Below are 14162 nucleotides of genomic sequence, written 5' to 3'. Positions count from 1 at the left end.
GGTTTTAAATAGGACAGCCACCAGCAAAGATCAACGGATCGGACGGTCGCGGTTGCGTCTCGAATGATGCGGGCTTCTCTGATGGGCCACATTTATGCGGGTGCTGAGGAGGGGGGTGGGGAGTTATAAAATTCCATATTTACCCTTAACTTTTGTATTCGTCATTCTAAATACAACACGATTATGAATAATTAGTTAAGATGAGAAAAAACATAAAAAATCTGAAATATCTCTCATCAATTTGTATTAGATTGATATATTTTCAAGGATATCAATATGAATTAGAATTTTTAACCTTTAATTATGAATGTATATATAAAATTATATTCTTAATGGAAGAAATGTGGATTTATAGATATATGCTAAGATTAATATCTCCCAAACCAAAGGTGAAGGGGAACAAAATAAAAGATAAAAAAATATACATTGCTATTGATCACCACCTAGCAAAAGCCCAAGGCAAGATAGAGAAACCCTACTTTGCTGCTTGGGAAGCAACATGGCCTGAGCACAAACCCCAAGCTTAGGGGAATGGATCAGGTCCACCTAGCACAAAAGTCTCTTGAGTTAATTATAATTCGATCGCCGTTATCCCAAATAGCTGAACCCATTATATGAAGTTGGCCCAATCAAGATCCCTATTGTCGCCTAAACTGGGATCCTCTCCAACCTAGACCGCTTCATTCGATATGATCATAATGACAATGATGTGTACTAGAGCACACTAACTAACATGTAATTCTCTTTGCAAGCACCGGCCATAAAGCTACTCCCATCCGTCGCTTTTTTAGAGACGCATATAGAGAAACCTGTTAGGTTGATGGCTCTTATTCAGTCCATGTGGGTTTTATCAGCCCACAGCCTACACCCCCTCTTAATCTAACCCTAATTAAGATTAGGGGGTGTGGTGGCTACGTTTTTGATGCAGATTAAAGCTATAAAAAGACAGCAACGAGGCAGATCTTTGTAGCCACGAGATTCTAAAGAGAAAAAGGAGAACAAGCCAGAAAAGGAAGAGAAAGAAAGGGAAGAAGACAAGGTCAACGCAGAGAGACTATTCTCAATCATCTAGTAGTGTTCTCATCTCAGGTTGATCAAATCTACAGTAGGCTCTTGCTGTGATTACTTGGGAGGTTTTAGATATTGTGGGCAGTGACGTGATCCTTGTATCCTAGTTATTCTCTTGTGGTTGTTGCTAGGGTTTTGGGCAAGAGATTGAGATTTGTATATTCATTATTCTCATAGTGGATTATCTCTAGTTTGCCCCATGGTTTTTACCCTTCACATTGAAGGGGTTTTCCACGTATATCTTGGTGTTCTGTTTGATTGTGTTTCCATTTTATTCCGCTGCGTATTTTGGTTTTCTAGTATTTGTTCCTATACAAAGGTTATTTCTGTTTATATCCCCATCAATTAGTATCAGAGCGGGGTTTTGGTGATTTAATTTTTGTATTTGAACATGGAGGCCAGTAATATTTCTCGCATGATTAGTTTGAATGGAAATAATTAGATGATATAGAAACCAAGAATGGAAGATCTCTTGTATTGCAAAGATTTGTATGGACCTTTGCAAGGGGATAGTGCAAAACCTACAACTATGACAGATGATGAGTGGAAGAGGTTAGATCGAAAAACAATTGCGTTTATTAGATAGTGGCTTGATGATAGTGTCTTTCACCATGTTTCTACTGAAATTTCTGCATATTCTCTTTGGAAAAAATTGGAAAGTCTCTATGAAAGAAAATTAGCTGGCAACAAAGCTTTTTTGATCAGAAAACTTGTGAACCTAAAATATAGAGAGGGTGCTTCTATTGTTGAGCATTTAAATAAAATACAGAGTATTACTAACCAGTTATCCTCTATGAAAATATCTCTTGATGATGAGTTGCAGGCATTGTTACTTCTCAGTTCATTACCAGAAAGTTGGGAGACACTGGTGGTTTCCCTTAGTAATTCTGCACCAGATGGTATTGTCACTATGAGTCAAGTAATAAGCAGTTTGTTGAATGATGAGTTGAGAAGAAAGAGTTCAGCAACATCTCAGAATGATTCACAGGCACTTATCTCAGAGAATAGAGGAAGGTCAAAGTCTAGAAGCAGTTCATGTATGGGTAGGAGCAAGTCAAGATCAAGAAAAGATATTGTTTGCTATAACTGTGGTGAGAAAGGACATTACAAGAACCAATGTAAGCAACCTAAGAAGAACAAGAAAAAAAGAAAAGAAGTGGAGTCTATAGAGTTAAAGGATAATACTACAACTACAATACAGGGTGGTGATTATTTGATTTTGTCTCCTTCTGATGATATTTTTTCTTGTGTGTGTCAGGATCTTGAGTGGGTGATTGACACAAGTGCTTCTTATCATGCTACACCTCGGAGAGAGTTTTTTGCTACATACAGGTCTGGAAACTTTGGTGTTGTCAAGATGGGCAACTATGGCACAGCAGACATCATTGGCATGGGTGATATCCATTTAAAGACCAACCTTGGCTACAAGTTGGTACTTAAGGATGTGAGGCATGTGGTTGATTTGAGGCTGAATTTAATTTCAGTTGGAAGACTAGATGATGAAGAGTATGAAAGCAGATTTCACAGAGGGCAATGGAAGCTCAGTAAGGGTTCTCTTGTTATAACTAGTGGAAAGAAATGTCATACTTTGTACAGGTTACAGGCTAAAACTTATGGTGAGCAGTTCAATGCTACAGAGAAAGACTTCAGTATGGAGTTGTGGCATAGGCGATTGGGACACATGAGCGAGAAGGGGCTGCAAGCTCTTTCCAAGAGAGAGGTATTACCATATCTCAGAGGTATACATCTGAACCCTTGTATTGATTGTTTGGCTGGTAAACAACATAGAGTTTCATTTGCTAGTGCTGCTTTGTCTAGAAAAATGTATGCCTTAGACCGTGTTTATACAGATGTATGTGGTCCTTTGAGGACAAAAACTCCTGGTGGATCTGTTGATGTTCTTGGTATAAGTGGTGCACTTTATTTTATCACTTTTATAGATGATTTTTCTAGGAAAGTTTGGGCTTATGCTTTGAAGACCAAAGATCAGGTTATTAATGTCTTCAAAGAGTTTCATGCTAGGGTTGAAAGGGAGACAGAAAGGAAATTGAAATGCATAAGATTAGATAATGGTGGTGAGTATACGGGATTGTTTAATGACTATTGCAGGTCACATGGAATCCAACATGAGATGACAGTTCCTGGTACACCTCAGCATAATGCAATTGTAGAGAGGATGAACCGCACCATCATGGAAAAGATCAGATGTATGCTTTCACAGGCCAAGCTACCCAAAAGGTTTTGAGATGAGGCTTTGAGGATTGCAGTTGATGTGATCAACTTATCACCATGTACAGCCCTAGATGGTGATGTTGCAGAGCATATATGGTCAGGGAAAGATATTTCCTACTGGCATTTGAGAGTGTTTGGTTGTCGCGCATTTGTACATATTCCTGACAATGAGAGGTCCAAGCTGGATGGTAAGTCTAAAGAATGTATTTTTCTTGGTTACTCACATGATCAGTTTGGTTACAAGCTTTGGGATCCAGAAAAGCAGAAGGTGTTCAGGAGCAAAGATGTTGTCTTCTTTGAGGATCAAACCTTTGAGGATTTGAAGAAGAAGGCACCAGCCAAGACTTCTACAGAAGGATTAGCAGATTATGACCCAGTTATTCCTCCGGTATATCAGGGTGATGGGGGAGATGTGCATGAAGATAGTGTAGAGCCTGATGTTGATTTACCTGCAGGACATGTTGAGCAAGAAGAAGTAGGAGAGCAAGTTCCCGCAGAACCTCAGTTGAGAAGATCTTCTAGACAACGTCAACCTTCCAGAAGATACTCTACAGATGAGTATGTGATGCTTACTGATGCAGGTGAACTAGAGAGTTACCAGGAAGCAGTTGAGAGTGAGCAGAAAGAGAAATGGTTAGTTGCCATGCAGGAAGAGATGGATGCTCTTCAGAAGAACCACACTTATGATTTGGTGCTGCTACCAAATAGAATGAAGGCCTTGAAGAACAAGTGAGTTTTTAGGTTGAAGACTCAAGAATATTGTTCTCAACCAAAGTACAAAGCTAGATTGGTTGTGAAAGGCTTTGGTCAAAAGAAAGGTATTGACTTTGAAGAGATATTTTCTCCTGTTGTTAAAATGTCTTCTATTCGTGTTGCTCTTAGTATTGCTGCTAGCCAGGACTTGGAGGTTGAGCAGTTAGATGTGAAGACATCTTTCCTTCATGGTGATTTGGAGGAGGAAATTTATATGGAGCAACCAGAAGGCTTCAAAGTCAAAGGTAAAGATAATTTTGTCTGCAAGTTGAAGAAGAGCTTGTATGGGCTAAAGCAAGCTCCAAGACAGTGGTACAGAAAGTTTGATTCATTTATGACAGAAAATGGATACAAAAGAACGGCTTCAGATGATTGTGTATACATCAAATGGTTTGGTGGGGATTTTATTATTCTCTTACTTTATGTTGATGACATGCTTATTCTTGGGAAAGATATGTCTAAAATTGACAGGTTGAAGAAGGAACTGAGTGAGTCTTTTGCAATGAAGGACATGGGACCAGCAAAGCAAATACTAGGCATGCAGATTTCTCATGATAGGAAAAACAAGAAGATTTGGTTGTCACAGGAGAAATACATCGAGAAGGTATTGGAAAGATTCAGTATGAGCAATGCTAAGCCAGTTGGTTCTCCTCTTGCAGGTCACTTCAAGTTGTGCTCAGAACAGAGTCCGTCAAGTGATGAGGAGAAGGAGAAAATGCAAAAGGTTCCTTATGCTTCAGTAGTTGGAAGTTTAATGTATGCAATGGTATGTACGAGGCCAGACATCGCATATGCAGTGGGTGTTACTAGCAGATTTCTTGCAAATCCAGGCAAAGAGTACTAGACAGTAGTGAAGTGGATTTTTAGATATATCAAAGGGAGCTCTAAGGTTTGTTTAAGCTTTGGAGGTGGACCACCTGTGTTAACAGGTTACACAGATGCAGATATGGCAAGAGATATAGATACGAGGAAGTCTACTTCAGGTTATGTACTTACTTTTGCAGGGGGAGCTGTGTCATGGCAATCCAGGTTACAAAGGTGTATTGCTCTCTCTACCACAGAAGCAGAATATATTGCTGCTACAGAGGTATGCAAAGAAATGTTATGGATGAAAGAATTCTTACAAGAATTGAGGCTGAAACAGGAAAATTATGTGGTGCATTGTGACAACCAAAGTGTCATCCATTTGTGTAAGAACCCAATGTTTCATTCCAAGTCAAAGCATATAGATGTCAGATACCACTGGATTCGAAATGTATTTGAAGAGAAGCAGTTGCAGCTTCAGAAAATTCATACAGATGACAACAGAGTAGACATGTTGACGAAGACCCTACCAAAAGAAAGATAGGAGATATGCCGACAGCTGGTCGGCATGGTTTCACATTGAGGAGTCATGGGACAGCCTCCCTTATGGGCTGAAGGGGGAGGTTGTTGGGCTGATGGCCCATATTCAGCCCATGTGGGCTTTATCAGCCCACAGCCCACACCCCCTCTTAACCTAACCCTAATTAAGATTAGGGAGTGTGGTGGCTGCGTTTTAGATGCAGATTAAAGCTATAAAAAGGCAGCAACGAGGCAGATCTTTGTAGCCACGAGATTCCAAAGAGAAGAAGGAGAACAAGGCAGAAAAGGAAGAGAAAGAAAGGGAAGAAGACAAGGACAACGCAGAGAGACTGTTCTCAATCATCTAACAGTGTTCTCATCTCAGGTTAGATCAAATCTACAATAGGCTCTTGCTGTGATTACTTGGGAGGTTTTAGATATTGTGGGCAGTAACATGATCCTTATATCCCAGTTATTCTCTTGTGGTTGTTGCTAGGGTTTTGGGCAAGAGATTGAGATTTGTATATTCATTATTCTCATAGTGGATTATCTCTAGTTTGCCCAGTGGTTTTTACCCTTCACATTGAAGGGGTTTTCCACGTATATCTTGGTGTTCTGTTTGATTGTGTTTCCATTTATTCCGCTGCGTGTTTTGGTCTTCTAGTATTTGTTCCTATACAAAGGTTATTCCTGTTTATATCCCCATCAAAACCAATATGGGAGCATTGTGCTTTACCTACCAAACCTCCCTCCTTACAAATATCAATCTCGGAGTTGTCCTTGGCTATTAGTTTTTGAGAGCCTCATGCAATGGATTCAATGCAGGAGCATGTGTAAGCTAGAACCCGTATATCATCCTGAAGCAGCCCCTCCCCTAAAGCATTTCCCACTGATTACTCTCCTAAAACACATGGCATGTTGCCTCTCTCACATCATCCCACCATTGCCATCCTCTTGAATCATGCAAATAAGATCTCCTAACAAGAGACCTTGATTTTTTCGCTGCTGCTGATGATAGAAAAATTATTAAGACGGTTAACCTGACCCTCCTTTAACCCATCACATGGCTCTATCAAGATGCCTATACCCTCCCCTTTACATATCTCAAATCCCTTTATGGTTTTGGCATAATGTGACGAAGCCTCCCTTCCTCATGCTATAACATTACTTCCTAGTTACCAATTTACAATACAAAGCAAACCTCAAATGGTCCAGACCCCCTCACCTCTTGCACCTAATCCTATTTTCTTTGATGCACTAGTTTACAAGATGATAGAGGCTTTTCACAAGGCTATAGAGGAAGGCTTAAGCAAGGTGATAATCTACTTACTAATGAGATTGTCTTGGTGGGTCAAGATTATGGAAAAAGAAGGGATAAACGTTAAGAGGAGAACCCTAAAGTCGACTCCTTCCCCACTTTCTTCCTTCCTTCCGATCCAAGAAGAAATAACTATTGCACCCTAATACCAGTGTCGAATTTTCAAATGTAGAGACCCTCAACCACTCCTCTTCTTAATCTATTGATTCTTCTCTCCTGGAATTGGAGGGATGCCTTGAAGCATCAAGGAAAAGAATGGCTCCTAGGCCTAATGAAAATGCATCAACCTAACATCATTCTCTCCCCTTGAACATGCTTAGATGAGGAACATAATCATATCGTCCTTTGTAAGTTGGGCAAGGCTTGGTGCGGGGATTTCATCCTGATGGTCGGTTATCTTGGCGGAATCCTAGTTTCTTAGAGATCCTCATTCAAGGCTATAACTATTAGTAAAAATGATCAGTCCCTTAATCTTATTATGGAGAACCTAACTACACCTCTACTGTTCTTTTTCATTATTTATGATAGCACTTCAGCCTTCGTTGATCTCTCTGAAATCTATTTTGTGAACTCAACTCTATTTCAATTTCACGGTTTCTATGTAATGACTTCAACGTAATTCTTTCTACCAATGATAACCTTAGAGATAGAGATTGTTTTATCTCTCTAGTTTTATTTTGGACTTTCAAAATTTTATTTTTAATACTAGTCTTATTGATATTAGATTTCATGATAATCGTTTTATGTGGTGTAATAATCGATTTGGCTCCACTCGCTCTGCTAGGCTTGATCATGCTCTCGGTAACCAACATTAGATTTTCTTATTTGATATTATCCTTGTCCAATACCTCACTTGTGTTGCTTCTAATCATTCTCCATTACTGATCTAAGCTAACATTCTTAAATGCGCTTACAATCATGTCAAACTTTTTTTATTTAAATCACACTGGACTGATTACTAAGAAGTTGGTAGCATTGTGGCTTTCTCTTGGATAAGTGGTATTAACCCTCTTATAGACTTTCACCATAGGCTAACCCACAATTACCACCTGCTTTTCCAATGGCACCAAAAGCATGGTCAAAATTTGGAAAAGACTAGTCTAGACAAAAAAAAAAATGTTGAACTTAAAACTAAGGACTCATTGGGCATTCTTGACCATAATAAGCACTTTAATCTTTTTTGCCTCGATTTATTATCTTAAATAGGTAACTTCATATTAAATGGAGGATAAAACCGCTAAAAGGATAAAAACACTATTTTTTTTCACAAAGTTGCCACCCTAAAAAATCATAAAAATTATATTAACATCTTAAAACGTGATAGTGGGGACCTCTACCATAATAAAGATGAGATATGCTCTCATTTTTCTAGTTGATACTTGAACTAGTTGGCTTATTCGAGCTCCAAAACTTTCAATAATTGGGATCTTATTCTCTCTCTTCACATTTTAAATCACATCGATAGTGCCCTCTTGAGTGTAACATTTTCTCTTTTAAAGATTAGTACCTCTCTCAAGCAAATAGGCTAAAGTAAGAGCTTTGATCTTAGTGGCTTCAATGTAGAATTATTTATTAAATATTGGGACCTTCTCAAAGATAATATCATGAATACTTTCCACTTCTTTTAAAACTTCAAATGCCTTCCTAAGAGCTCGAGTAGAACTTTCTTAGTCTTTATCCCTAAAATAGATAATCTTAAAAAAATTCATGGATGATTGGCCAATTACATTGTATAATATAATCTACAAGTTACTTTGCAAGATTTTGGTTGTCCTCAACCATCTTGTTCAATATGAGTAATTTGCATTTATATTTGGTCACTCTGTCCATAATAATATTTTGATTGCTAATAAGTTGGCCCACTCGATAGCCAACTCTAAAGGTAGCTCTCCTCTTATCATCTTCAAAATCGATGGCCTTTGATAGCATTTCTTCGAATACTAATTTGAAGGTTATGAAGCTAATAAACTTTCCACCCCCTTTCATAGCTTGAATTTTAGATTGCTTGTCCTCCCCAATATTTATTTGCCTGATTAATTAGATACCTTCTAACTAGTTCTCTAGATATTATACTATCTGCCAAGGAAACATAATATCTTTTTATCTATATATATTGATCTAGTAGAACCTATACTCTATTCTCATGGGCCTTATCAACTTAAATAAATTTACCCCCTTTAACATAAAAAAGAATTAAGATTTCTTATCTTATTTTTTATGATGATGTGATAATTTTCTTTAGGGTTAATACTAAAACCTTCAACTGTGTTATTTTTGCCCTTAACCTTAGTAAATCTAATATCTATTTTCGTAGATATTGTTCTCCCCTATGAAATATAGAATATACAATCTATTTAGTATCAATGAGAGATCTTGACCTATCCCTTAGCTTCCTACTTTTATTTTTCACACTAGAATCCAAGAGCACCACCAAGGTCTGATGGTGTACAAGGTCCTTAGAAAGATCAAAGGTTAGTACAAAGAACTTCTTTAGTAAAGCTATATTTATCAACTCTATTATCAATTTTATTCTTGTACATACTCATGAATTCTTTGACCTATAAAAAAATCATTAATAATATGGGTAAAGCTATAATAAATATTTTTTTAGAATGATAATACTGATTATAATAAATATAAACTCATTAGTCGGGACATAATCACTAATCTTAATATTATTGTGGTCTTGGCATTCATGATATAAAAATAATCAAAGTCACTTTTATCGCTAAGCATATTCATTAGGATCTCCCACACTAGGTAAGGGTTATTTAATCTTCTAAATCACCCAAGGGTGGGTTGTATAAAATCATTAAGAATGACTCTCATATTAAAGCATAGACTAACCCTTGGATTTGTAACTATCCGATCAATTATTATCCTATATTCTTTGATATTAATACTATTGAGAATATTGATCCTAATCTTATTGCTGATAGATTATGAGACTTGGTAAAACTCAAAGAGGTTTTCTACCCTCTCCTTGTATTCTGTATTTTTAGCATCTATGTGTCATATGTTCTCGGTGATGATGCTTGGGTTTGAACCCTTTCCCCTAAATGCTCTTTAATTACAAGTAATTTTTATAAGTAAGTAAAGACTAGTAAACAATATGAGGATAGAACTTGGAGTAGTTGGAAGGCAATGTGATAGCTTGTGGTGGCCCCAAAAATCAAAATCTTTATCTAAAATTTTTTGTGAAATTGCCTCCATATTTGTTTGACAAAATTCTACACTGTTAACATAAGCTTTGCTCTATTTGTCACTTATTTAATAATTCTTTATGTATTTTCTTTTTTAATACAAGTTTATTTCTCCTTTTGGAATCCGATTGGTTAGAGAATGTATGTTTATTTTTTTTTTTCTTTTCTTCAATGATTCGAATAATAGTTATTGGCTAAGAGAGGGCTTTAACCTTAGACACTTTAATGATATTTGGATCCATAGATTCATTATAAATTATCTTTAGAAACTTTTGTTAAACTGTAATAACTATCACTTTTGCAACCACTATTTGGATCTGTAGCTTTGTTGTGTCGTGAGGGAAATGACGTAATAGATCCACACCTTATACCACTGGGAGTATCCTCTTCATTGTGACTTGAATACAATAGATCTTTTGACCCTTATTATAGTTTTACAGGTGGTGACTTTGTTATCAAGATCATCGAAGGAAGGATTATACTTGAGCAAGGAGTTCCATGTATGACCTCCTCTACCTTGATGGTTGAAACGTTAGCTTTACGTAAAGGATTTTACTGAGCACTTTAGCATAACTTGCCCTCCTTAGAAATTTAGACGAACTCTATCCAACTTGTCAATTACGTCTCCTCCCACGAGATCTTTCATAACATCAAAATCATTTTCAACTATTTTAATAGAACACTTAACTTTGCAATCCATGTTCATACCGCTTTTCTAGGGTGTAGGCCACCTCTCATTTCAACTCAAGGTCTAAAAAAAAACCATTTTGAGGTTATTGTACTTGAAGTGACCTAGATCTAGGCATGCTTATTTTTTCACTTCAATCACACTATTTTCTCACATTTGCTTAAAAAGATACGTTAGATGCCTGAAGTATTCTGCAATGAAAATGTTTGTCTTGCTTATATCTGACAATTTAAGGCACCAATTGTGTTACCAACTTTGTCCATATTACTTTATGTGCTTTATTTAGTTGCTGCAATAGCTCATAAACCTTCCTTGTGTGCTCTCATTTGTAATAAACACCATGTGATTGACTTAGCATTGCAAGATGTGGGTAGCTGCTTCTTTGTGTGCTCTCATTTGCAATAAACACTGTGTGATTGACTTAGCATTGCAAGATGTGGGTAGCTGCTTCTTTGTGTGCTCTCATTTGCAATAAACACTATGTGATTGACTTAGCATTGCAAGATGTGGGTAGCTGCTTCTTTGTGTGCTCTCACTTGCAATAATGACTTGGCATTGCAAGATCTCACTTGCAATAATGACTTAGCATTGCAAGATGTGGGTAGCTGCTTCTTTGTGTGCTCTCACTTGCAATAATGACTTGGCATTGCAAGATCTCACTTGCAATAATGACTTAGCATTGCAAGATGTGGGTAGCTGCTTCTTTGTGTGCTCTCACTTGCAATAATGACTTGGCATTGCAAGATCTCACTTGCAATAATGACTTAGCATTGCAAGATGTGGGTAGCTGCTTCTTTGTGTGCTCTCACTTGCAATAATGACTTGGCATTGCAAGATCTCACTTGCAATAATGACTTAGCATTGCAAGATGTGGGTAGCTGCTTCTTTGTGTGCTCTCAGACTTAGCATTGCAAGATTTGGGTAGCTGATACAAGATAAACAAACATGATTCGTGTTGGATTCCTGCGCTCTTCTCGTGATTGATAGCAATGTCTTCAAAGAGAAACAGCACAACCTCCTTTTATCATACCCAGCAATTCATGATATTTTTCTTGTAGAACAAGTCATCTCCTTCGATCTGAGAAAACAATTCTTGTTTCGTTGTGTACAAGCAATCGATCAAGTGGTTTTCTTTCTCATATTAAGAAGGAACACCATCTTCAATTGTAGGTGGAAAACGGAAGCGGGCATACCAACTTGCACTTTTCCTGATTCCTCGTAAGTCTCCGAGCCCCTCCATCAGCAGCAACCAACGGTCCACATTGATGAGCGTGCATTCACCACCATTTGACTGTTGAATCGACACCATCAATCATTATACTTACGTAGCTTTCACACCACCCTCTCGTCGTAGAGAGGCTCGAATCCGTTTGGTGAGGCCAACCAGCGCAACATCGACCGCGTCATCGAACCCGAGCTCACTTCGGTTCGCCTCCGGGTGGGCGTAGGTCATCCTCGGAATCAGCGCTATCACCGTCTCCCTCATCCTCTCCACCTCGGCTCTCGGGATCCGGGCCAATTCTTCCTCCACCCGGTCCCATCGGTCCCGTTGGAGCAGAACCGACCAGTTCTCAGGTCGGCCTGGCAAATACCACTCGTACTGCGTGTAGGCCGCGTGCTCTGAGAAGAACACTGGGATGCACCCCGCGAGGACCGCGTCGAAGGTGGACCGCCGGGTGAACGACTCGCCGGGCGGCTGCAGGCAGAACTCGGCCCGGCGCATCACGTCGAGGACTCGGTCGGGGTCGCCACACTCGTGCCGAGCCGCTTCGCAATCGACTGGGATGCACCGGTTCGATTTCCAGCACTGGTTCATGATGGTGGACCGAACCGAGCCCTTGTCCTCGTCGGATCGCAGGCCGCCGACGAACGCCGACAGGTGCGTCCGCCTGAACCGACGGAGCTCTGCCTGCCACTCCGCCACCTCCGCCGCGGTGCGCGGGTGGAAGTAGGAAGGGTACGGGATTCCGAACTGGTTGTGGCCCTCCCATGGGTGGCGCTCCACCGTGAGGACCGTCATGTTGGCGACCTCCGGTAGGAGGAGGAGGCGGTTGGTGCCGAGGTCCGGGTACGCCGGGGAGCGCATGAAGTTCCAGGAGGCGTGGCCGAGGGTGAGGAAGTGGTCGCGGCCGCCGTGGCGGCGGAAAGAGGGGAGGGAGGAGAGGTGTGCGGCGAGGTCGACCGCGAGGGCGTCGCCGCGGGTGTGATTCTTCTGCCGGAAGTTGGCGGCGGCATGGAGGCCGGCGTAGAACGGGACGTAGAACAGGAGCGCCGCCTCGGGGTCAGTGGTGCGGCAGGGGTGCCGCTCGGCGCGATGGTGGAACAGCATCTCGGCGGCCAGCGGGTGGGTGGCGTACCACGACGTGCCCACCACATCGTCGGCGCGGAGAGGGAGGCGGAGGAGGGGCCGGCCAAGTCCGCGATGGCCGACGTGGGGGCACACGTCGCAGGAAGCGGGGCGGGCGAGGCAGCGCTGCATGAGGGCGGCGTTGAACCGGGGATGGATACTGTGTATGTAAAAGGGCGCAATGTCGGGGTGGCAAGTGTCCAGCGAGCGGCTGAGCCGGCAGTGGCGGTGGCCGCCTGCGACGGAGCGCTCGGAGGAAGAGGAGGACTCTGGTGGGAAGGTGAAGAACAAGAGGCGAAGCCACAGGACGTAGCAGAGGACGACAAAGACGACGAAGCGGAAGCGACGGAGGAGAGAAGAAGGCTTGACCTCTCTATAAGAGAAAGAGGAAGAGAAAAGCAAGAAGGATTTCTCCTTGTCTTCGGCCATGGAAGACATTAAGAGGCACAAACGGAAGCTCCTTTTTTGCGTTCAATTGGAGAACGGTCGAGAGAGGAGACGAGGAGCAGCGGAGGCGACGAGCGATGTGTGCTTAGACTTTGCGACGGGGGACAGCACAGGCCAACTTTGGTTTCTTTCTTATAGTGGAGTAGAGGGTGGGCAAAAGCAAAAGGGTTTTGACCCATACGTTCATAAACTAGTTAGTATATGACTTGGTGCTACAGTTGTATAATGACACTGCGCATTTAGGTGAGAGAAGCTTTTCTGGATCTTGTCTCTCCAAAGCAAGTGAGTGAGGCTTTGTTCTCGAGACAAGAGTGGGTGGTTAAGCTGTGGGGATTATTAATTGGATAGCCTCGAGGAAGTAGGGCATTAATTTTATTTGGTGTTCTTTGACTTCCTTCCTCTTACTGTTCACCAGATAAAACCTAACCTTTCTGGACACTCAAGGAAGAAATTTATAGATTAATCACTTACTTAATCTTTGCTTGAAACAAAGCCAAAGATTAATCACTCCTCGTTCCTTGTGATGGAACGACAGTTAAATCAAGCGGAAAGATGCATTGCACCATTTGTCATTCCTTGCGCATTCCGAGCTCCTGTTTCCATGACCCACCATATGTGTAGTGCAGAACCCATGTCCTCCGTTTAAGTAAGCATCTTATCCCGAATAAGGTTTCTCTCTCGTGTCCTGCTCGGTGGCTGGCTGGCTATTCACTACGTTCCTCTCTCCCGAAGCAACGTGGCTTCTTGTCGGTATTATGACCTTCTTCTTGTATTCATCACATC

At 40.8% G+C, this 14162-nt stretch overlaps 1 protein-coding gene across 1 annotated transcript; it reads right to left on the bottom strand.

Annotated features, from left to right (window-relative positions):
* Nucleotides 1–11647: 11647 nt before the first annotated feature.
* Nucleotides 11648–13510, bottom strand: LOC135678873 (probable xyloglucan galactosyltransferase GT17). The gene has a single exon (XM_065192107.1). It carries the CDS (start codon nt 13368–13370, stop codon nt 11907–11909), a length of 1464 nt encoding a protein of 487 aa, XP_065048179.1. The 5' UTR covers nt 13371–13510; the 3' UTR covers nt 11648–11906.
* Between the last annotated feature and the right edge of the window lie 652 nt (nt 13511–14162).

This window comes from Musa acuminata, chromosome BXJ1-1 (genome assembly GCF_036884655.1).
Source record: "Musa acuminata AAA Group cultivar baxijiao chromosome BXJ1-1, Cavendish_Baxijiao_AAA, whole genome shotgun sequence".
Classification (NCBI taxonomy): Eukaryota; Viridiplantae; Streptophyta; class Magnoliopsida; order Zingiberales; family Musaceae; genus Musa; species Musa acuminata.
The sequence above is the reverse complement of the archived record's forward strand: the minus strand, read 5'-3'. Positions and strand labels throughout refer to the sequence as shown.

Excerpts from the sequence above, each read along its gene's own strand:
- LOC135678873 (XM_065192107.1), bottom strand. The coding sequence starts at position 13,370 with ATGTCTTCCATGGCCGAAGACAAGGAGAAATCCTTCTTGCTTTTCTCT.